The sequence below is a fragment of the Rhodnius prolixus genome, unplaced genomic scaffold (assembly GCF_049639745.1).
Source record: "Rhodnius prolixus isolate KJV_2025 unplaced genomic scaffold, Rpr scaffold_1, whole genome shotgun sequence".
NCBI lineage: Eukaryota > Metazoa > Arthropoda > Insecta > Hemiptera > Reduviidae > Rhodnius > Rhodnius prolixus.
In genome coordinates this window covers 66959801-66985454 of record NW_027411581.1, presented here as the reverse complement: position 1 = coordinate 66985454, position 25654 = coordinate 66959801, and the positions used below count along the sequence as shown (strand labels likewise).

Below are 25654 nucleotides of genomic sequence, written 5' to 3'. Positions count from 1 at the left end.
GTATTAGCGGTGGGGGATGTCCACCGCCTCAGACGTAAGAGATGACCTCATATCCTTGAAGATTTCTTTACTTCCATCACAAACATAACTCTCGTACCCTATATCTTTTCCGCTCACCCTACTGGGAAGTGACATTAGGCACTTTCGGTAGGCTGCTAATGACACCAGACGTAGTTGTAGGATATCAGTGAATGAGACGTGTCCTAGATCTTGCCAAACCCACAGGCAAAGCATGCTTACAGGAATTTCCTTTACTCCAGATTACGTAATTTTTTTTTTGTTTTTTTTTTTTGGCATTGGCTTCCGCCATACAGCCAGCATCGTCTAGGTGCTTATCACTAGAATATCACTCACTCTCCATTCTTACCTACAAATACATTCGCTTCACACATTCATCCCTCTACTATATACCGCTATTTACATAAACTACTGCTAATGGATGGAGCAGCACTCTGTGCTCCTGCCATCCTTCTCGCTTAACCAAAATTAAAATCACGTAATCCTTCTCTAAGCATTTTGTTCCATTCATTCTGATTCGGCTATAGCTTCTAAATACATTCATATTTCATTGCTAGCTCTGCTATCGACTTAAGCACATAAATGTTGGTGGAGAATATAATATCTTCGTAGCGAAATGGTGCATCTAAATACCTGTATATATCGTCAAACATTCGTTTCCTTTCTACCACATAACGTGGACATATCATTATTACATGTTTGAAATCTTCCTCCTCATTGCAATCTACGCAAAGAGGAGAGGACCTTCTGTTGATCCTGTGTAGATACGATCCGCACACCGCGTGGTTCGCTCTCAGCCTGCTTATTGTCGTAACAACCCATTTATTAGTGACAGTTCCCTTAAACCATGGTTGTCTCGGTAACTGATCTGCCATAGTTTTATAGAATCTACCTTTATCACCATTATTGTAATCTGTCTGCCATTTTTGTAGTGCTGCTTTTGCAATTATACCCTTGATATCGGTGTGTGGTAATTTATAATTAGCCATTTCCCCACTATTGGTGGCTTCCTTTGCAAGTGTATCAACAATTTCATTCTCTTTTATACCACAATGACCTCTTACCCACAAAAAATTAATGCAGACTCCCTTCTCTTTAAAGATGGCAATAGTTTCTACAATCTCTGCGATAATGTGATTCATTCCTGCAGACTGGTTGTGTATATGTGATAATTTACACAACGCACTCTGGCTGTCACTAATAATGGTATATTTTTTCTCCGACAACGAATAAATATATTTTAAAGCCGTTAAAATAGCAATTAGCTTCGCTGTATAGATGGACGCCTCATCTTCTAATTTAATTATCGTAAAATAGTTCCGAACCGGATCATACACAGCACTTCCGACTTTATTATTGATTTTGGACCCATCTGTAAATAAACGATATGAGCCCGGATAATGGGAAGAAATGTAATCTTCGAAGGCCGCGGTTCTCATCTTTTCCGGTACCTTTATCAAGTCGAAGGAAGTGTTAACACTTAATTCGCTCAATAAATGTTCGTATTTTAAGTTGTACACATCTAACTTATTATTAGAATATACCTTATCTCTAAAGGTAGAGATTCTAATAAAACTTTCTGTGTAAATGGGGCCTTTCTTTTTTGTCCAATATTTGTGAGTGAGGACTTCGGTATTTAATTGGCTTATTTTATTATAAATTATCCGGTTCGTGGCTAATTTTTTTAAGACATATCGATCGGACAGTACTTCTATTCTATAAGCGAGCGGTAATTCGCCAGCCTCTGCGTACATTACGTCCACAGGTGTGCTGTTCAAGAATCCGAGACACAATCTGATACATTTATTTTGTAGTACGTGAAGGGGTCGCATAACATACTTGCAGGCCTGACCGTACAGAAAACACCCGTAATCCAGTAATTACGTAATTAAATTACCTTCAGAACAGAACAGGAGTAATTTTTAAGCATTACTCATTGCATGATTTGTTTACATTCATGCATTGTTTGTTTTCAATTAAATTTATTTCATTGATAAACTTGTTCATCAAAAAAAGAGGGAAGAGAAATGATTTTCCGCTTTTGAATTAGAATAGAATAAATTAAATTAGGGCGGCCCCTTGGATCTATTGTGGCTCCCCAACTTTAGAGCTCACCCACCAGACCCGTCCGTTTAATCAGACTCTTAATTCTGGAGAGTGACTTCTGGGTAAAGCTCACAGGCCTTGGTTTTTTCCTCCCCGAGAAGTAACATCCTTAGCCATACAAGCCCCTCACACTGACACAACACGTGCAGTGCAGTTTCCTCTTCTTCCTGGCAGAACCTACAAAGGCTGTCATCTGCCAGGCCCATGCGATGCATGTGTTTTCTGAGCCTGCAGTGGCCAGTTAATAAGCCTACAATTATCCTTATAGCCCCACGCGGCCTTGACGGATTAATTCTGCAGTCAGCCTCGGCGAACTTCTTCGCCTGTCTCTGTCACAAAATTATGGCCGCAGTCTTAACACACTTCGAAACTTCAAAACAGGGCTCCGGGCCAACGAAGTGTCCCGCAGAGCCTTCCCGGGCCAATAAATCTGCCACTTCGTTTCTCATATATCCTGAATGACCAGGTACCCAAAACCAGAAAGACCTTATTTTGGTCACTAATTTCCTTCAGGGCACCCAGACAGTCTCAAACCAGCCTTGAGTTGGAACTGGTAGGAACTAATAGCTCGTAGAGCAGCCTATCCGAGAAAATTACGACCTTAGAATTAATAATTCCTCGCCCCTTAATCTCGGTAGCACAGGACCTAATTGCAGCTAGCTCAGCCTGAAAAACTGTAGCCTAATTTTCCTAGGCTAACCGAAAAGCTACATTTCGGCTTCGCCCCGTACACTACCGCTCCTACGCCCTCCTCCATCTTGGGGAGCCATCCGTGTACCACATCGAGTCTCCTACAACTGGGGGTTCCACGTCTCCAAGCCTCCCGGTCTCAAATACAGACTTTGAAAGGCTTGTTGAAGTTATATTTGGGAATCATAAAATCCGAAAACAGACCCAGAATAGGATCGGCCTCTAGCTCCTCGTATAACTCTTGATACGCTCCTCCATGCCTAACGGTAATAGGAGCTTGTCCTTTCATAAGCCTAGTGACAACGGCCCTCGCTTTTGAGTTACACCGGAAACACACTTCCTGACTGGACAGACACAAGACGTACTCTTGCGTATTCTAAGGATCTTCTAAATACTTGGTGAGAACATGAATCTATTACGATTGCAATACTCCCTCATACGAGGGGAACGAGAAAAGCAATAAAACTACATGGCTGATTTGCGTCATGAGACTCGGCGGGAGAGGGGGAATAGCTAATGTGTTGGCAAATATGGGGGCGTCTAAAGCGACTTCTTCGCCAACAGCCACCAACCAACCACCAAATTGAATACACAAGGCCCAAGGGTTGAAAGCAACGCAGTGGAGAGAGCATCAATGTTGTGATATTTGTGCCAACAAGCCTGTTCATATTTAAAGGGCTGGGGGGAAACATATATTCTGGGGCGACGGCATCCCCCCCCCACGCAGGAAGAGAGTCAGCTAGCTCTAGCCCCCCAGAACAACATTATTAAATTCCAGGTTTGTATAGACGGCACGCGCGCGTCCCTTGCAACCGCACATTCCTACCTCGGGGCTACACATCGGCTCAGCGAACCCCCTTTTGTTGGCCATATCCCTAGTCCCTACCCCCCCGGTCACGATCAGTACAGCATTCTTCACCTATCATCAAACACATCTTCTCCATGTATCTCCAAAACGTCTACAAAGAATTCAACTTTCAAATTACTCAGATTTTTTTTTTAAACAAAGCATTTCTATGACTCCATTTTACAAGCAATTTTATACATAAAACTTTTATGAAATACTGATAGGTAGCGCTGCTAGTTAGAGCGGATATTCTCACCGGAAATGATAGCTCAGATTTAAAAATTAATTTCCCATAGCAGTGGCAGATTAACCACTCGAAAGACCTCATACAAAGTTCATTTTATATTATATTCTACTATATAATATATTATATTCTACTATGAATTGTATATATTCTATTCTACTTACAACTAACAAGGTAAACAATGTTAATAATTATATGGGTTTATTTAATTAATTTAAAATGGTACCTCGCGACACCATTGTAACTTGTATCGAGAGGATAATACCAGACTTTAATAACCTTAATAACCTGATCATCACGTGGTCACACCATTACCTAAATTTATCCTGCTCACCGGAAACAGGTAGAATAATAGGGAAAACAATGGAAGTAGATCACAAACCTGTGATGTTTCCTAAGTTTATCATGGTGTCCGTGTTCACCTTTAGGCTCACCAGTATCTAGACCACCTTCGGACAGTGCTCTCGAGGCGGTCGCCCGAGGAGTTGGACACGGCGACGGTGGTGGAGGCGAGGCCATCGCTCCCGGTTGGATGCCCAGCATGCAATAGGGATCGCTAAAACCTGGAAAAAAAATCATTCCAAAATTTAGGTTGTTTTTAAAATTTTTGTTTTTGTTATTATTTACAATGATTAAAAACAATTAATTAATCTGTTTTACAGAAGTTTTGTGCATGGAAATATATTCGAAAACAAATCTTTGGTTTCCTGAATTTCTAAGACTAAAAAGAATTTTAGGCGCGAAGACAAAGGTGGAAGAAATTTGAGGTTGGAAAGAAAAGAAGATGTGTCCCGAGGAATGAGGCTGCATTTTGGTCTAAACTGGTGAAGAGGGATGCCAGCTTTTTCAAGGCAGCTAATTCCCGTATTAACGCATCATAGGGAGGAAGTTCCAGCATGAGTAAGTCCAGCAAACTGGGCGGGGCTATAAGAGATGACTGTAGAATTCTCCAGATGGGCCTTTGTGTTCTGAGGAAATATGTGCATCAAGTCCTTCTGACCAGGAACAGTTTGTGGAGGTTCTTCCAGGCAAAAACATTGCACTCCTTTTTTTTTTGGTGTCTGGAAGGGATTGGGTAAGGGTATTTCTACGCTCAGGAGGAGAAGCGCTATCCCCTCAAGCTTCACCACCCCACCGGCTCTAGGCTGGATTAGAATGTCTATATGGAGATCGTCAAGTCCTACTAAAAGGCCCTAAGACTAGATTTTTCATCTTCGGAAGGTCAAATGTCTCCCTACCGGAGATTGTAGCATCTGGTAAACTTTACCAGAACTTTCTAGGTTTATTCCAGTGCACTGGGGGCGATTGAGTCGCCATGCTCCCTAGTGTTCTGTTACTACTTTATTAGTTTATTGTACTGCTATCCGGCAAACTTTAGCCGGATTTATTGGACCTCACACCCCAGTATCTCTCACGAGATGAGAGGTGGACGGGGAACAATGAACATTTTGGATTGCCTGCGTTCCTTCCCCTTTTTTGATGGAACCGCCCGTCTAAAACAATCTAATCTAAATGGCTCCTTAAGTGCGAATATGCATACAAACTCCTAAGACTTTGAACTCTACCTAGCAAGATTCCTTTCTTGAGTAGGCTTGTTTTGTCAGGAGCACACACTTCTGTGTGATCTACGGTTTTACAAAACGAAGATCAACAGAGAGATGTTAGGTAACAAGAAATCTACCCTTCTAACACTATCTACACAATCTATCTAGCCAAGGCCCTAAGTAAGGTGACCCTACTTATCAATATTGTTATCAACATTTTTCGATACTGACACCAATACGGAAGTGGAGGTCAAAGTTATTACAAAAGATTAATCTGGCTGAAGATGTTGAGGATAACCGCCATTTGGTTAGGTTTGACAAGATGGTGTAGAAAAGCGCCATATCGCTAATAACGGCTTCAGAATGTTGGTAAGACCAAGGTCTTTCTGCTTTTCCCCGATCCAGAAACTTTTGTTCGCTAAATTATGGTAGACTGTCCATGAAGTTATGGATTTATGCGAGATACAACTTTTCCGGCTTACGGTAACTTAACTTGCGTCTTCACAGAGGATAAAATGCGATACGGTGAATCTGAAACGTTGGTAAAATTTGCCGTTTTGAAGGTCAAGAAAAAAAAGGCGGAAATAGTATTCTGAAAGGAAGTAGAAGAAAGTGAGCGGTTGAACATTAGATTTATAGAGTGTTAAACTGAGATTATAGCTGGGAGAAGTGGGTTAAATTCACTAGCCCCCTTTCAGCGGTCTGAAGATCCCAGTTCTGAAGGCATCCTCAACACTCACACTTGTACACCCCGGCATGTAATGAAATTGTGAGTGAACCAACCAACCCCTTCCCTCTTCTTCCTCCACTCTGCCTTCCTCTGAATCGATAAATACCAGCTAGCCTTCTAACTTTATTTACATTCCTCCGCGGCCAGATAAACGATCCAGATCATAGACCCTGGAAAGGGTAGGGAACAACTACTGGATTCCCCCAGAACTTCCTTTGCCTGGGCGCCACCACACACTAGTTCCGCTGTCTAACCACATAAAGTTACATTTGGCTAACTAAAATGAAAAGTTTCGACATAAATGTTTACCAAAATTGAATGAACTTAAATTTCTGGGATAGTTAATCCCATCCAGCCAATCACAGCTGTGGCAGAAACTCCGAATTTCAAAGCGTACATTCTTATTGATCGCTACAGAATTTATTTTTAGTAATATATGAATCATAAATAAACGCTAAATACAAGGGAATGGAATTGCTCAGTTATTAGCGTACTTGACTCTCATGCAGATGGTCGCGGGTTCAAATTAAGTTGCTGATTCTAAGATTTTTTTATTCACTAGTGTTTCTTACAGTTAGCATTGGATAGTGTTGTTATAACGTAAAACACTGTAGGCGCGCCTTAAAATTGAAAAAAAAAAAAAACCGGGAAGGGGTGTCTGAAGCAAAAAACTGACACACGATCTTTTTCTTACTGGAAAAGTCTTTGAGACTGTGCCATCATCTGTTCTCCAGTTCTATTGAACGGGGCATTACTACCTCGCGATATGCAATGAAGTGTTTGGGACTCTACACAGACCTACATATATAGAAGGCATAACTAAGTGATTACCCACCCAACCGAATGCTGGAGAAAGCTCTACCAGCCTACTCATGAAACCAATTTGGACTTACGGACTCCAAGTTATTGGGGTTCATCCAAGCATTCCAACGTCCACCACCTCCGATATTTTTTATATAAAACCAACATGATAATCCATTCCGTTCTACAGATTCACTTCATTAATCACCTAATCGAACACGTCATAATCGCAAATTCCACTCTCTTTTCGCATATCATCGCAATCATCCATCTTTCCTCAGAAAATCCCTCTCGACAATTGAGGCAACTTTTGGCCTAGCGATCTAAAATAAAGTGTCTAGAGTGAAAAAGTGTACTGGTAAGTGTACTGTAGTTGTATGAATCATAATAATAAACGCTAAATACAGGGGAACGGAATAGCTCAGTTATTAGCGTACTAGACTCTCAAGCGGGAGGTCCTGGGTTCAAATCCAGTTGCTGATTCATAGATTTTTCTTTTATTCTCAAGTGTTTCTTCCAGTTAGTGTTTAGTGAAACAAGATAGAATAACAACACTGGCTGACATCTCCTTAGCCCTCCATTCTGGTCTATTTGGCGGTTGCTGCTCCCGTTTGCGGAGCAGCCTTAGTCAATTTCAAATCAATCAATCAAAAGATGCAATTGAAATAATTATCTTAATCGAATATCAAGCATTTTGTACTAAAAAAAATAGACAATAATATTTACAAGTTTACCATGATTATTAGTGTAGCAGAGAAATATAAATTTTGAACTGCAATATCTCCATTTGTATTACTGATAAATTTTTGAATAAATAAAGATGTACAAGTATGAAATATCTAATACCAAAATTCTGAGTGGTTAAATGAATATCAGTCAACCGGAAATGCGATTATGTTTTGTTTTTTTAAGTAAAAATTCCAAGTCTTTAGAAAGTTCAATTGCTTAAATTGTGCTTAGAGGATATTTTCGATCAATATTCCATTCGGAAGTTGAACACGATCGAAGTACTTTTCCCACTCACCAGCGGAATTAAGACGAAGTGTACAGAGTAGCAGGTTAGTTTCCTAACAGTGTGGGCTCCGCCGGCTCTAAACTTATTATCATGTTATCTCAGCTAAACTAATTAATTCCGATCTGTTTGACTTCCATTTAAAGAAGTCCTGGGCGAGTATTTATTTTAAATTAATTAGTTTATTTAATACCCAGATTTAGCGTGTGTCGACCGGTCGCCCTGGAATGATAGCTTTGTTTAGGTTTCCAGGTAAACCAAATTATAGGATAAAGGTATCTTACGATTATTCACAGCTTCGCTCGAGTGGGTGATCACTGAGTTAAGGTGAGGGGCTGCATGTACTGAGCATTAGAATGTTTCGAGTCTCTGCCCACAGCTGCACCCAATAGTATTTGAACTAAACAGTACGAGGTGTGGCTATTAAATAACGAGACTATTGCTGTAAAACATTTCATTTTAAATTTATACATATTTAGTTATTATCACCTTCAATGTACACCCCCTCCCCTATCCCTACAACGCTCTATGCGAATTTACCATTGTTCGAAACAGTGCTGGAAGTCTTTTTCTGTGAGCTCCTCTGCATGACGCGTGCCGCTTTTTCTTTCACAACTTCTACGGACCGAAAAATCGTGTTCCTTTTAATGCAGATTTGACTTTGGGGGAACAGATAAAAGTCACATGGGGCGGCCAGGTCAGGCGAATAAGGCGGATGGCCTAAAACTGGGGTGTTGTACTTGGCTAGAAACGTCTTGACAGACAATGCAGTGTCTCAGCCGGCGCGTTGTCTTGATGGAGAACTCCGTGACTTGTTCTTCTACAGATCGAATCGTTTTTTCCTTACCTCTTTCACGGAGTTAAGCAAGTTCCTCACTGTAGTATTGTTGCTTAATTATAATCAATATTTTAATCCGTTTTGGACGTGAAAGGGCGACCCGATCTCCGACGTCTTCTCGGCCATCTTGGAAACGCTTGAACCACTCAAAAAACTTGCGCACTGTGATAAACATTCATCGCCATAAACTTCTTTTAATAAAAGATAAGTTTCAGTAGCGGTTTTACCCAAGTTTTGATGTGAAATTTCACGACAATTCGTTGCTCTACTACATGTGTAGTATCATGTTTTCGGCAAAACGAAACTAACAACTCTTACACAAACGACGATTCCCGGTCAGACACAGATTTCTCTACAAACATGTGAGACGCCGGCAATCGAAAGAGAAGGCTTTACGCTGCACAGTTGGAGGTCGTTAGGATTTGGCGCATGCATAGTTATTCTGTAGCAGCATCAGTCGCGTTATTTAATAGCTACACCTCGTACCTTAAACACTCCGAGTTTAAAGAAAATATATCAGCTCGAACCGAGATGAGGAAGTCGTGTGAGTGACGTATACTCCAGTTAATTTACCTGGAATCATGGAAGATCCAGACACTCTGAATTTTTTTTTTTTTGCGGCAGATTTAGGAGCTGCTATCTGGCTTCTAAACTGACTCAGCTTTTCTCTTTTCACAACGTCATTATGTAATGAAATTATACGACATCCGGCAGAGAAAGATTTAGACGTATTTCTTCCGCTTTTAATTTTGTCGAGTACTACCGATTTACCGAGCGATAGATAACTAGATAATAAAATAGACAGAAATCCTTCTTAAAAAGCAATCCGATTATAAAGGTCCCTTAGTTTCGAGAAGTCTCAGGGATTGCCAGTGAAAACAGGCAAATCTCCGGGAGAGAGACGGGACAAATCTCGCGTGTGAGATAGTGTTTAGTGTATAGTTCAGGATTATTTGCATAGATATTACCACCACTGATGCCCAATCTCTTGGCTGGAGGAACACATCCACAAGTCTGTACGAGGGAGAGGAAATCGTACCCCAATTCACACACGTTCTGCTGCCGAAGGACTGGGGATAATTCCACAGATCTCCTCACACCAGAGTCGCATATCGCTTTCTAACTTTGAAATAACCATTTTGAAGTTCACATCCTCTCCTCTACGCACTCGGCCACCCCTTTATCCTGTAAAAGGAGCGGTCCTGCTTGTACCTACCAGATATCCTTGCTCTCCACTATGTACAATACATATATATGTGTTATATGAAACGGAAGCTACAGCCTCCACTGTCCCCACCCCTGTCAGATCAATGAAATTTGTAAAGGAAATTAAGTGAAACGGCTCTCTCCTTCCACCACCCAGTAAATGTTGTTGATATCTGTTGGGAAATTAGATTTTCCAAGGCTTTATAAAATGGACAAATTTATCCAGTGCTTATTTTGCTATTCCCAGATTTCCTCGTCCGGAAAAACAAACAGCCATTAGCTTCTCCTTTTTTTTTTTTTAACTTTTCTGTACACAAATTGAAGCGGAAGTATTGCTATCGAATCAAATTTCTGTAGTAGATATAAAGTGGGGTTCCTGGCACAGGGCAAATCGAGTTTTGAATGAAAAATAAATCGAGTAGGTTAGCCTAATTACGATCTTTTGGATTAGACTGTGTACATTATGAGGCAGCAACCTCTATTTTCCTGGGGAAACGGAAATTACAAAAAAAAATTACATCTCAAACTCAGAAGTACGTCATTCCAGGAAACTGAGTTAAGTATCCTAAAGATAGGATTATCACAGCGGGACTTAAAACTCAAGTTTAAAACATTTTTTTAACAACCGAAGACGCTACTTTCGAAAACTTCTTTAAAAAAAAAAAAAAAAAGGGGGGACAAATCCGGTAGTGATTTGGTATTTCCGGCAGTGGAATTACAGCAACTGCAACAGAGCATCCTTTTATTGTGATTCATGATGACGCTGTGACCGGTTTTTTTTTTTTTTTAGCAAGGAGTAACATTTCAGTATAATGAACAGTTTTTACAAACCTAATTTTCGTTCAAAATGTTTGAAATTGGTAGAGATTGTTTGAGTAAGCAGCATGAAACTACAGGAAGTCATGTGAGGTATTGAAGCCGCTAACTTGAGATAAATCCGGAGCGTTAAAAAGTCTTAAGAGCCCCGGATCCGAGACCTGCGAAGCTAAGAGGTATTGTGGTACTGTGTTCGATTCCCCGGTCTTAGGTCTTGTATTTTATTTAATGGTTAATATGAGAAATTTAGAGTAAAGTATGTTTGCTAGTCGCCTCCGTCCACGACACCTAATTTAGGTAGTTGGACGTTAAGCCCCGCCTGAAAAAAAATAGGCGATTACTTTACTTTACTAAGAGGCCTCGGATCTGATTAAAAACAATCATCATATTTTGACAATTTAAAAAAAAAAAAATCGATCCAATTAATACAAAATCTCTGAAAGTAATGTAAAATTTACAATTTGAAATCGATCTCAAACAACACAATTCAATGAGATCGATACATAAATATCTTTCTTGAAAAATGTGCACCACTCATTCTCATGCTCTTGCAAAATGAATGCCTTTTGAAAGATTCAATAGAAATAAGAAATATAAAAGTAATACAAAATAATGTTAATATAAATATAGTTATAAAACAAAAAACAATAAAAAATAGAAATTGTAAAATCAAACTCTGCACATCATAATAAAATTTCACATAAAAAATTTATATTTATTTTAATTTAAAAGTATTTAAAAAAAAAAACAAATTCACAATAAATATAAACAGTTAGTAATAACGATAATAAAAAAGTTAAATAGAAACAGCTGATTTATTGAAGGTGGTGGGGGTGGTAGGATCCATGCCTGGCACAACATCTACATCAGAGTTTCGGTATATTTGGTGCAACAGGGAACCAGTTGGCATCACTGCCAAAAATACATAAACAGATGGTCTCATATACGTATATATAAAGTAGGCAAACACGAACACTCAAAAAAAAAAAAAAAACACGCACACTTCCAAGATCAGGGGCACAATGCAATTCGTATGATTTTTTTGTTTTGTTTTTGTTTGTTTTTGTTTGTTTTTGTTTGTTTTTGCTTTTTTTTGTTTGTTTTTGTTTTTTTTTAATCATAAATTGGAATGGAACCATCATGCACGCATGAATTCAATAAATATAAAGGTTAGTATTGGGTAGGTTTCAATCAGTTAAAGATGTTTATAGCCACAGTATAGGTTAATTTCTTTTAATATAAAGTACACATAAAAGAAGTATAGTTTTAGGGAACACAGATAGACGTCGCTTTAACCAAGAATCTTATTACGTAATCAAGGTAAAGATACTATAGATTGTTACGAAAGGGCCCTTACAGCCCCAAACAATGTAAGCTGAATGGCCGTATTCACCGCCATTTTGCGCCCAACAATACAAAAGAAAGGGGGGGGAACTGGTGTACGTTCCATTATGCTGAGATGTCCGCTTAAACCACAAAGTCTAATATAATTGGTAGCACTCAAGCAACTGTAATCTGATGGCGTAATTTTCAAATGAGTAATTCTCTCACGAATTGGGATCTGTTGGAAGCATTTTGCAAGTCTCTTCTTGCCGAAAAGCACGGGATCATTGCACCTCCTAACTTACTGAGATGCGATTATTAAAGGATGTTTTCTGTTACCATGGAAACTATCACGTCCTTCCCGAAATCCTGGGATTTCCTGGGAAATCCTGTGACAGTGGAGAGGTTTGCTTGTAGGAACTCCCAAGTACCAATAAGGGAAGCATTATAGAACTTAACTGTTGCAATGCCCCCAGGGATAGACGGAAAGAGGAGTTCATCTGCTCAACCATGTTTCAGGCTGAAGCAAACTTGCCTTATTATAGGAGCTGGTGAGTTGGATTTGGACAAATTTGGGAGTTCTACTGTGGGTCAAGATCTTCCAGGTTACCGCTGTAGGAGCAGTGACAGGGAAAAAGTGAGAATCGTTTTTGATAATCTGGCTACTCTCAAGGTTTTTAGCAAGCCGTGGTGGGGGCTCCAAATCAGGGATAGAAGACTTAATAGCATCGCCGCCAACAAGAAGGGAGTGAAGCTCGTGGGTGCTCTTGACAAAAGACAAAAGAGGACGAGCTGGTGGCTAGGTAGGAATACCCCCAGGGACTTGTCTGATAGTGGAGAGGTTAGCTGTAGGAACTCCCAAGTACCAATAAGGGAAACATTATAGAACTTAAATGTTGCAATGCCCCGTAGGAAAGAAGGAAAGAGGAATTCATCTGCACAACTATGTTTCAGGCTGAAGCAATTTAGCCTGATAGGAGCTGGTGAGTTGGATTTGGACAAAGCGAGTTCTGCGGCACTTTGAGGATTGGGTCAAGATCCAATAAGTCAAGATCCGTAGTAAGTTTTATCAGGCCATGTAGCTCTTAAGCCAGAGGTCCTTAGTCCAGAGCTAATCCATAGCTTTCGTTAAGCATTTTTCTGGAGATGTAGGGAAAATTCAAATTGAATAAAGTGCGACTCTACCTGATGGAAACAAAGTTAGAATTGCGCTTTTTTTTAAAGTAGATAACTGGAAGGTATTAATATAAGCGAACTCCATGTTCTGTTCCTGAACACATCCGCACTTAAAAGATGATGAAGAGATAGTCAAAGTTTGAAAAGGTCTAGGGATTAGTAGAGGAATAGAAGACTTAGTAGAGGAGGTTCAGCCAACTGTACAGTCGGCCGCTCTAGAGGCAATTCGGCAGCAGGAAATCTGTTAGAGCAGACTTCTTTTTCAAGAGACCTCTTTTTTTTGTGGTCTAAATCCGTAGTAACCGGTTTATTGAAGTGAGCGGGTTAGGGTCATGTAAATTCCAATTTTCTCGATGGACGAGTTCCCGAGATGATTTCGACGTCCAAGGATGGCTGCTAAAATACGTAATAAAAGTAAATAAAATAATAATAAGAAGAATATAAAAGTAGTCGCAACATTAACAAACTACTTTTCCGTCCTTAAGGATTGAATCAACAACTTCTTGTAAGAAGTGTTCAGCCACTAAATGTGCAACAAATAAAACAAAAGAAAACTAAAAAAAGAAAATGACCTGATAGTTGTACAGGTATTTGAGGGGGCGGAAAGTCCACCCTTAATGACGTATTTAGTTTTTTGTTTTATAAAACAGCGAGATCTTTCACCTTTAACGGAGTTGTTACTGTGGGTAAATGATTTCTCGTTCGACAAACAGCTGGGAGGACTCCATTTTAATAGGCCTTTCTTAGCCAATCCTGCTCATGGGAAAAAAAAGAAGAAGTAAATAGATCATCAAGGAATCAATAGAATAGTTGAGCATAAAAGAAGAATCAATGGTAAGAGCAATGAGAGTTTAGTCTATTATCTCTTCCTAGGGGGTTGTTGGAGTGTTTGCGACCAGAAGAGTCTTTGGGCAAGTTTTGACAGGTTCAATCGAGATTGGAGATCTTGATGATATATTTCAGATCATCAGTTGAGATGGATTCATGAGTTGAATCCACTAAGTCAGCAAAGTAGTGCCTATTTCTTTGATTTTAGCCGACGTAGTACACAAATTTATTGCCCACCATACTTTCATCCATAATCAGCGGCAGTTTAATCAGTTTTATACTCTGCTGATGGATGGAAATCCGAAACCGGTCAGGGGTGCCATAAACATCAATATGCCAGAATTGCAGAGCCAAGCAGATTTTCAATTATGCCAATTGCTTTTCAGGCACGGTTTACTTCTAAAGACATTGGCGAAACCAGGAGAAGAACATCAAAGAGAGTTTTCCGATCTTGCAAAGAACATGTTTCACAAAAAATTGTTGAAGTATCCATAATCTTAGGGACTCGAGAACTTCCTTAAATGCAAATATTAGGAGTAGTTTTTCCCAACACTTAGTTGTCCCTTGTAACCAGACGAATGGAAATAAGTTTTTAAGTAAAACTGTTCTAGAGCAGAGCAAATATCGTGAATCAATAACTATGATTCCATTTGAAGACGAACATTATGATATTATTAATAATTTTAATTGGCGAAAATTAAAAGTGTTTTTTCTTTCACACTTGATTTTCCATTGCTACCGAAAAGCCTCTTGAGAGAATTGTTAGAAAGAGAAAGAGAGAAAAACAAAAGGAATAGGATGTTAACAACAGCAGTGGTTTCTGGATAGAATGGCTGCTGAATAAAGGTTAAAAGGTCAGGAGGTTAATTACAAAATAAAAGAGAAGAAGCACAATGAGGGAGGTTTCAAATCGAATTTATTAAAATTAGCAATAATTTTGAACAGATGTTTTGATAAATAATTACAGGCAGAGAAATTAGAGAGTCAGGAAGACAGACAGACAAACTTGAGACTGAGACAAAATGAGAGTTAGAGAGAGAATGAGAAACAAACAGACAGACAGACAGACAGAGAGATTGAATACCGACCAATTGTGGTAGCAATAAGCGTGACCGGTGATTTGAGCGTGCTGACTTCTTCTTGAGAAGTGTCCGTACTGGAGGTGCGCCTGAGTCGGGCTCGCATAGAGCCGGGCACTACGCCGAGCAGGCAATATGGATCACTGAATCCTACCACCCGCACCAAATCTCTCATCATTTACATTTCGCACACTACAGTTCGCAATATTCCATGTTATAAAAAATCACAGTCTTTCATTATTCTGCACAATATATACATAGAAGACAATACATAAAATAATATATACTATATACAATATTTTAAATAAATATGAAGCAACCTTCCAAGTATTTCTTAATAATGTTGTCGTGCTACCGTTAATACTTAAACAACATAATGTGAATAGAAACATTGGTATGAGTAAGGCGCCACGATAGCCGAGCGGTTAAGAGACTAGACCGGCAACGCTCAGATGTATAGTTGGTTTAGTGGGTTCGATGCCCTGGTCTAGAGGCCTAGGTTTTTTTGGTTAATAAAAGAAATTTATAGTAAAGTATGGTAGGCGGTTATTATAGGCTAGACCTGCAATGCTAAGATGTATTGTTGGTTTAGTGGGTTCGATTCCTGATGTCTAGGCCTTGGATTTTATTTAATGGTTAATGTGAGAAATTTTTAAGGTAAAGTATGTAAGGCGGTTTTAGGCTAGACCCGCAATGCTAAGATGTATTGTTGGATTAGTGCAGGGGTGAGCAACCTTTTTAATCAATGGGCCAATTTAAATTTAAATTTTTTTTGGCGGGCCGCACATAGATTAACTCTTATTAATAATTTACGAAACTTCGTACGAAACGCATCGCGTCCGTATTGCATGTTTGAACAAGTCACCGACAAGTATGTATCTCGTCACAAAAAAATCGCGCAGACGCGGCGCGTTCGTATTGCATGTTTAAAAACGTCCTCGACAAGTAACTCGCCATAAAAAAATATTTCGGTTTAGTATGTACTACCATTTTATTATAATTAATTTTATAACAATATATTGATGGGAGAAAGTCGATAAAATAAATTCAATTTTAGAAATGCTTGGCGTGCCGCGTGTTGCTCATCCTGGTTTAGTGGGTTCGATTCCTGATGTCTAGGCCTTGGATTTTATTTAATGGTTAATATGAGAAATTTACAGTAAAGTATATTCGGCGGTTATTATAGGCTAGACCCGCAATGCAAATATGTATTGTTGGTTTAGTCTTTAGTGGGTTCGATTCCTAAAGTCTAGAGCCTTGGATTTTATTTAATGGTTAATATGAGAAATTTATAGTAAAGTATGTCAGGCGGTTATAGACGAGACCCGCAATGCAAATATGTATTGTTGGTTTAGTTTTTAGTGGGTTCGATTCCTAAAGTCTAGAGCCTTGGATTTTATTTAATGGTTAATATGAGAAATTTACAGTAAAGTATATTCGGCGGTTATTATAGGCTAGACCCGCAATGCAAATATGTATTGTTGGTTTAGTCTTTAGTGGGTTCGATTCCTAAAGTCTAGAGCCTTGGATTTTATTTAATGGTTAATAAAAGAAATTTATAGTAAAGTATGTTTGCTAGTCGCCTCCGTCCACGGCACCTAATTGGATAGTTGGACGTAAAAGCCCGTCTGAAAAAATAGGCTTATTTGCTTAAGTACATTGTAAGTAAGTATATGGAGATTAGATTATTTATCTGTATATAGCTCTGTACATGTTGTATATTAGATCCTTTTGGAGGGTCTCGAAACTTTCATTGTTATTGTTTACAATTTATTAGATGTCAGAGACCCTTATGGTGACCATTTTCATCTGGAAAATATTTTTCAGTAAAGACTAGCTCACCATTTATCTTATCACATAGACTGTAGTAATAGGAGGTATCAAACTATTAATCTTTAAAAATAATTAAGTAACAGCCCTTTGCAAATAAACAATGGCGAGGAACAGTGGGTGAACATGAAACATGAGCCACAATTTCCTTTTACCTACTTCCCAAGAAAATAACCATTATTTTCCAATTTTCTGATTACCCTTACATTATTAGTACAGAAAAGAAGATATTAAGCAAGAAAAATCTTTTATTTTCCAAGTTTTTATTGAGATAATGTTTTATTGCATAATTTGATTCTTCATCAAATACCTACGGAGGGAAAATTAGTAAAAAAAATTAAACTTTTATTTTTCATTGAAATAATTACTAATAAAGTATTGGCCAATCTCAATTGAAGAATGGAAGTGTAAAAAGTAGGCGGGTTGAACAGCCAATCAGAAGCGAGAACTGTTTATTGAACCACGCCTACCCCATGTATGTTACGCCACGCCCTCTCTTAGGCCTGCAATAAAATTAAAGATCTGTTTGTTTTTTTATTTTTCTACTTTACTTTTGACAAACATTATTGGTAACCTTGGTAATATGTATTTCTTATTTTTTTTTCCCTCAAATAATTGACGTCATATTTATTTTTACATTAGCATTTTTTTTTTGGGGCCAAAACCTGGGCACGATTGGTTTAATACCTTCGGTTACAGTCAAGAGTAAGTTAAATGGGTGGAGATTGGATATAGATCTGTGCATATATAATGTAAGAATGAGTTGTAAATGCTTGGTAGAGGTTACACGCAGAATGAGCACTAGTTTTGAAGGCTACTTTGTAGAACTAAAATCCTTTGTAAGTCGAAGGATAACTTTATCAAGAGTCCAAAATCAAGAGTTAGTCTGTCCACGAACAGAGAGAAGATGGGTTAATTGAATGTAACCATTATTACCCAGCAGAGGGATGCCTTCACAATCAATTATTATCCCATTATTAGTAACACTATTAGGCGGGATAAATAGATGTAACCTATCTAGCAATAAGGTTATGAGATTGTGGTGTGGTGTTTTGTGTTGATATAGAAAACATGGCCGCTGGGTTTAAGCGATTAATAATTGTGGCCTGTCTAAACTTGCCTATCATCAGTGCTCTGTACCACGCGTAATACTATCAACGATATCATCAATCTACTCGTATTAAGGTTTACATTGGCTTAAATCAATAATCAAGGATAGTTAGAGATGGAACGCTCTGCACTTGATTCATTCCCGTCCTGAAGGCAAGATCAGTTCCTCAATATACGCTGGGAGTTGTTACTCTTCTTAAATCATTGAGCAGCACAAACTGGGCTCGCTTCAGTCAATACGCTCGGCATGATCAATTTGCACTCCTCTTTACATTCATTCAAGTACTTATTCCAGCAAGTAGCTGCTATACTCTCAAAATGCACAACCTATTTCTTTTAGTTCCTGACGTCGGTGAAGTCACGAACAGCTAACAGGGATTGGTATTTAGAGTTAGGTTTCTATTCTTGCACGCTTGCATACCTACTAAATTTGGTCCCCAGAGTGTCTGTGAGGTTCTTAGACTAAAGAGAGATCTTTGAAACATACGCTGAGACTAGAGGAAATCCGTATTACTTTGATTGGAATGGCTGTCCTTCCATGACATACAGGGGGGGAGATACGCTTCGTTTTTCATCCCCCAACAACATCGCTCCTGAAGAGGAAACCGGCTTCCCTGTTTGCCCTAGGTTGTGATGTAAGATCGTTTTGGCTGAAACTGAGACAAGAGAATATCGTATCGCAATGACGCAAAGAGGAAAGCCTGCCCTCGGCAATTCTTATTGTTATCTACAACTTTGCTGGCATGAAATCAATTCATTTTGCAATGTTAGTTGAACTCAAGCTTCATGTCTCACTTCAGCTGCTTGATATGAACGCTTCGGCCATACATTCAAAACTTAAAGCATCAGCCGCTTTATGTTTGATTAGCTTACAAAACCTGAACTTATAGAATCACTGATTCAAACCTAGAGGCAGCATGTACGACATGTGTGAAACATTATTTACTACACAAATAATATCTTTATACAAAATCTGTTCAGATTTGAGAAAATTTGAAGGATGCTTCATAAACTTGATTAGTAATTTAAGTACCTTAGATCTAGAAAGAGAACTAGTACACGCTTGCAATACCCAACTGCAGAGGCTCTTCGCAAAGTACATATGTTCCGCGTTGGTGAAAGAATGACAATAATAGTATCAATAAATAGAACACATGTAGAAGAATTTTTACTTCCTCCAAAGATGTCAAAAAACCCCAAAACTACGGAGGGAGTATAATGGAGAAATGGGTCGTATCCGTCTGACGTACCTTATTATTTGGGAGAAAGATCGCAGATTGAATAATACGAATGTCAATGGAACGGATTGAAGCCAAAACTAGCAACAAAACCAGTTTGAGTTGACCGCGACTTTTAGTTTGTAAGATATTCCATTATACTCGTAAGAAAAAGACATACATATGTACGGACCATTCACTGCGAGTTCAGCTGACCTCACATGAACTTCCGGGTAAAACACTATGTACAGGAAATTGTTAACAACCCCTAAACTTCCCTTATCACGAATATTTGAAATAAAATGAATGGATTTTTTTTTTGGCAATTCTAAACACAAAGACAAAACCACCCAACAATTTCACCAGCAAAATAAACAATAATATTAATAATAACTTACGTCATAAGAGGAGTAACAAACAAGACGATATTCTAAAACAGAAGTTGTGTACACAGGTTTAGATATCATTGAAAGGTTATGCACAATTATTTTATCAATATTAGTTAAGTATACGCAAAACTTCGAACCAAACGTAATGAAACTTATTAAATTTCCTATTTAGAATAGGGTATTGTGAAAGTAACTACTGTTACAATATTGTATTATCAGTTGTTAATGTATAGTTGTTAACACTAATCGACTAAACACTTCAACTGTAAAAATATAAGTGAATAGCAAAGTATATTTTGTTTTTCGTTACCATGGCAACTGATATTTAACAAGCTTTTCGTTACCATGGCAACTGATATTTAACAAACTTTTTGTTACCATGGCAACTGCTATTTAACAAACTTTTCGTTACCATGGCAACTGATATTTAACAAACTTTTCGTTACCATGGCAACTGATATTCAACAAACTTTTGAGGTTATTATAAGGTTTATTTTTTTTCATTTACGAACAATTTAATGAGAATAATGCAAGTGATTCGGGTGTCCCCTCTTTACTATTATTATTATTTATTTACTATTTTTTTTTGTACATCAAGAGTATCGATCATTAGAGTGGAATTCCACAGCCATAGGAAGGAAATTGTCTGCCAGTATTTCCTTGTTAACAAACACGAGTCTATTTTAAGCTAAAGAAGAAGAACAAGAAGCGGCAGAAGAAAAAAAAAAACACACAACCTGCCGCCATTTTGCAACAACAAAACTAACAAAAGAAAATCTTATTGAATTCAATTAACCCTAAAGAAGCCTTGCTACTGTAAACATATTTTCTTTGGCTAACTGGAGAAGAACAATTTCCTGTTTAGCAAATGAAATTGCTGAGTCATTTTTTTTTGTTTTTAAGTCAAAAAGATCTGAAGTAAATTAGATCTTACAAATACACACTCGTGTACAACATCATCGGCCACGATCAATATATCGATTGTGTATGAATTAAAGAGACACACCAGTTGCATCAGCAGAATACAGAATTATATTAAGCGTAACATCTATATTTTTTGTAGCCTATCCAATATAATAAATAATAGCTGGACAATGGTTGAGAGTTCTGCGGCTGGACACCCCGTTCTCTAGGAGACTCTCCAAGAGGTTTCGTCTTTCTTCTGCTCCAGCAGGAAGTTGCAAGGGATGATAATTAGATTCCTAGAATATGTGATTAAATCTAGCCGCGCTGATCGCTTGTTTCCACAAGCTTCAGCGATTCCCCCTAAGCGCTCACAACGATCACGCTCACGACCGCGGTTTTGCCCGTTCCACTTGCTTGCGAGTGTTACAATCGAAAACCCAAGTGGAATGGACTGTGGGCGTTTTAACCGTTCATGTAAACATTACAAATGGCGACCTCGAAAATAAGACAGAAGCTTGAAGAGATTGTTTTTTTTAATTTTAACCCCGTTTATATGCAGTTATAATAAACTTTATTAATTAATAGTAAAGTTGACTGATATTAAAAATGTATACATACTCGTATATAAATTCAATTTTTATATTACATTTTCGTGGAGTATTTATAAAATTTACGTTTAAATAAAATTAAAATGTCTTTTGTGGCAACAGTTGGATATTTATTAATAATGCTTTAGAAAGTTCTTCATCTAGTTCCGACGGAAGAGTGGAATGCAATTTTACAAAATCGCAATGGTGAAAAGCGAAAACTTGGGCCACGTATTATTAACTATCAAAGTGTAATTGGTCGTTATTTAGAGATTTAGTATGTAAAGGGATAAGTAATTATTTATTTATTTTTTGTAGACTTTCGAGAAATACATTCTATTATTTGGCATGAGATAATACTTTCATTTACATGAGATAATTTTTTCGGTCGCCATATTTTGTTTTTTATAAATTGCGTCAAATTTCTGAACTCCCGACTTCGACCCAGCTCTTGAGGTGGTGGGGCGTTGTGGTCGCCGTTTGAGCGAAAATAATGACGTCATTAGTGACGTTTTCGCCACGACCACTATGACCGCGGTCGTCCATGTGGAACGGCTGAAGGTATATTTTGATCGTTGTGAGCGCTTAGTGGGACGCACCCTAAGCAAGCAGTTGAAGGGAATTCTCCTTTTTAAATAAAAAAGTAAATAGCTATACGTATGTTCCCGAAAAAAATTTCGGAGGAAAAAATCGATAGAGATGTTCTACTATCGAACAACACTCCCCCCCCCTAAAATCGATCAAAATACGGTTTAGATTTTTCCCTTCTTTTTCTTTAAAACCGATATATACATTCACGCGCAGATCAATATGTTAAAAGTAATTATTATATTATTTAGGGGCGGGGCCTTGAAATGGAGACTTCCGGTGAAACCTGAAAAGGGAAAAAATCTGCCCGATTGCGGTTGGTGCTTTATTGCGGGTTATCGACAAGCGTGCTTTGCATAGCGGTTTCCGTCTTTCGAAAATGCGCTATTATTATTATTTTTTAAAGAACCGTTGCGACACGTCGAGCTAGCAATTTCCGATAGATTTTCTTTTATGGAAATATCTAGTTCAGAAGTGGGGTGGAGGGGATGCTGCACTAATTTGACTCTGGATCGTTAATTAGTTAGTAGTAACCATTTCCGGAATAGCGCTCTGTACCTAGTTAAGAGTGGATTATCCCTCCTGAGAACTTTGATAAGCGGGTCCAACTTTGCCTGAAGAGCCCGTGGTACTTCAAAGTATAGAGAAGATCAGTTAATCTTGGAGGGGCAAAGAGACGCACCGCGGCACACAAAATGATGCCAACCAACCTGTCTCCACTTCCGCCGCTCTGATTGATTTCAAACTAAAGTTGACGGTTGCCACGGGCGACTTCTCCTCTCCTCTCTCGCTCGCTCAGCCTGACCCGCCCCATGTCACCACCGTACAAAGCAATCCTATGGCTTTGGGGCGGTGGCGGCGGGTACACCAGCCCCATTGTTTTCGTTCAAACAGAGAAAATAACCAATAAGTATCGCGAAGCCTTCACCAACTTTTGCTGAACTTTTGAAAATCTAGTTCCCCACTTTGTGACCTATCTGCAGACTCGCGAGACTTCCTTAAAGCTAACAATTAGTACGTCTACATGCTCAGCATTAGCGATGAAACCGCTAAAAACTATTAGCATTTCCGGTCTGCCAATTTTTTTGGGGGGGGGGGGGTAAATTTTGAAATTTAAAATCTTTACAAATTCTAAATAGATAATTAAGTCCTTAAATACAACGATATCTAAGAAAGTCCAAGCACTTCCGGCCTAGAAGTGCCCTTATTAAAATTCCCACGGGGAAAAAGTTTTCTGATAAAAGTTGTCGAACGATGGATGAGCAGCAAGCGTGCCAAGTTCCGGGGGGAAAAAATAGAAAATCGAATCAGAAACGCTCACTTTCACTTCCGTCTTGAATGATTTAAGTCCATTAGTAATTTGAACTTTGAAAAACAAAAAAATTAAATGGAGCTTTTCACGAGGAAAACCTGAGAAAAAAAGTAGAAAATCGAATCAGAAACAGGGCACTTCCGGTTTGAATGATTTTTGCAAAGTCCAGTAGTGCCACCTGAATATAGGTACCAAATTTGAACTTTGAAAAACAAAATAAAATCAATAAATAAAACACTGTTTGTGGTCTCAGGGGACATGAAAACCAAAAAACTTCCGGTAGAAATTTGACACGATCGCAATACATCCTGTTAATGTACTAAGAGCAAGCAAAAACATCAGTTAGTAGAAAATGAAGGAGTTCTGAATCTGGAGATCTTTTTTTTTTTTTTTAAGAACAAAAATGGCATCTTTACGTAAAATCGAAAGTACGAAGTATCTGTTCACTTTAGATAATAAATATTCCTAGCTCTGAGGGTATTACAGGTAATCAGGTTTGAAACTTGGTTGATGTTGATGAAGATTTTTTAAAAGATTTGCAGAATGGGTGGGTAGAGGAAGAAGCACTCTCTGTCATGGCGACTAAATCTCGCGGCGCAAACAAGTTGCGACAGGCAGAAAATGGTACTTCCGTCCCGCACCCCGCCGGCCAGCTGTCTGGGCGTTAAGCCTTATTTCTTAAACAATGAGAAAAAGAAAGACGCCGTTAGCTGAGAGGCATTACGATTGGCCAGCGATTTTCTTTTTGTTCTACCCCCACTCCTTGCTTGATCCTGGAGCCTGTCCAGTAGCATTATCTTCTGCCCAAAACAGTTCATGAGAAAATGAAGCCAACCAGAAAAAAAAAAAAAGAAAGGAAAAAGTTGGTATTATTTTATCTTCCAGAGATTCCCTATTTAAAACTTTCAGGACAAAGAGTTAGGCTACTATCAACTGGTCCTAACTTTAACCATCCAATGGCGAGGGGTTGCACAGAGATTTCTCACAACCATTCCTTTCCTTCTTCAATTTTTTTTTTAATCATTCTTCCGGTTGCCCAGCAGGAAGTAATGGTCCTCGCTAATTATCTGAATCTTATATTTACAAAATAACCAGCTGCTGATCCCCTTAGATTTTCTCTTCCTAGGAGCTTCTTACCAGCTCACCATGTCCGATGATGCGACAGTGTTGTCTGTGAACACTGTCCGCAGGCCGGCCATGCACTGGAAAAAGATCCGGACGCCAATAACCTTAGATGTTGACGCGCCTTAAATTATTAAAATAATAATAATAATAATAATAAATGCATCTATAAAGTTTAAATTTATAACCACAACTTCAAAATTTAAAAAAACCGGCCGACCGGAAATACTACGAATGAAATTTGGTAGCGGATTTTTGCCGGAAATAGTAGAAAAATATTCAAGAGAACATTTATAATAAACTAAACTACTTTTTATTTACTGTTCTTTATTTTATGGTGACTGAATCATAGTTTCAATAGGATGAAAAAATTAATGCCACTTTCAGTTTCATTAAAAAATTTATTATGTCAGTGTTGCAATTGGCAACACTGACTTCCACACAACCAAACACATATTACGCACAGACCGTTCATATTCAGTCCATGAACAGAGAAGATAGAAGACGCACCAACCTTCTAATACGTAATGTAAAACAGTATAAAAATTAATGCCACTTTCAGTTTCATTATAAACTTTATTATGTCAACAATTGGCAACACTGATTTCCTTACAAACAAACACAATCACACACACAGACCGATCACATTTCAGTCCATGAACAGACAATACAGAAGACGCACCCACCTTGTAATGATGTACTCGTGAAACAGTACATTGTAAATTAGGTAAATATTTGTGTAAATTTTCGTTACATTATACATTATTCATTGTAATACGAGGTGTGTTCAAAAAGTAACGGGAATTTTTAAATTTCGCGGGTTTGGAGAGTCTGATTGTAATTTTTTTTTTTTTAATTATGTTGGTACACATGCCCCTGAAGTACGATAAAATTTTCAGTAATATTCATTGTTTACTTAAGTGGCAGCCGTTAAGGTTAGACGTGTTTTTCGAGCTTGGCGATTTTTGTATGTTAAAAAAAATGGATCAAAGAATTTGTATTAAATTTTGCGTAAAAAATGAAATAAAGTGTAATAAAGTGTGTGTAATGTTAATAAAGGCATATGGTGAGTCTGCTATGAGTAAAACAAGGATTTACGAGTGGTATAAGCGTTTCCAAGATGGCCGCGAAAACGTTGAAGATGACGAACGACCTGGACGTCCAAGCACATCAACAACCGATGAAAACGTGAAAAAAGTGAAAGAAATGGTTATGAACGATCGCCGAATCACAATCAGAGAAGTCGCTGATGATGTTGCCATATCAATTGGCTCATGCCATGAAATTTTTTCGGATGTTTTGGGTATGAAACGTGTGGCAGCAAAATTTGTTCCA

The 25654-nt window shown here is 38.4% G+C and overlaps 1 protein-coding gene across 1 annotated transcript in view; it reads right to left on the bottom strand.

Annotated features, from left to right (window-relative positions):
- Window positions 1-25654, bottom strand: part of unc-13-4A (BAI1 associated protein 3) — a 115250-nt gene that overhangs the window by 44424 nt on the left and 45172 nt on the right. The window contains exons 9-10 of the mRNA XM_074112740.1: window positions 15268-15408; window positions 4288-4468 (exon numbers count right to left, since the gene is read on the bottom strand). Of these exons, the coding sequence (XP_073968841.1) occupies window positions 4288-4468; window positions 15268-15408 (322 nt within the window). The remainder of the gene's footprint in view (window positions 1-4287; window positions 4469-15267; window positions 15409-25654) is intronic.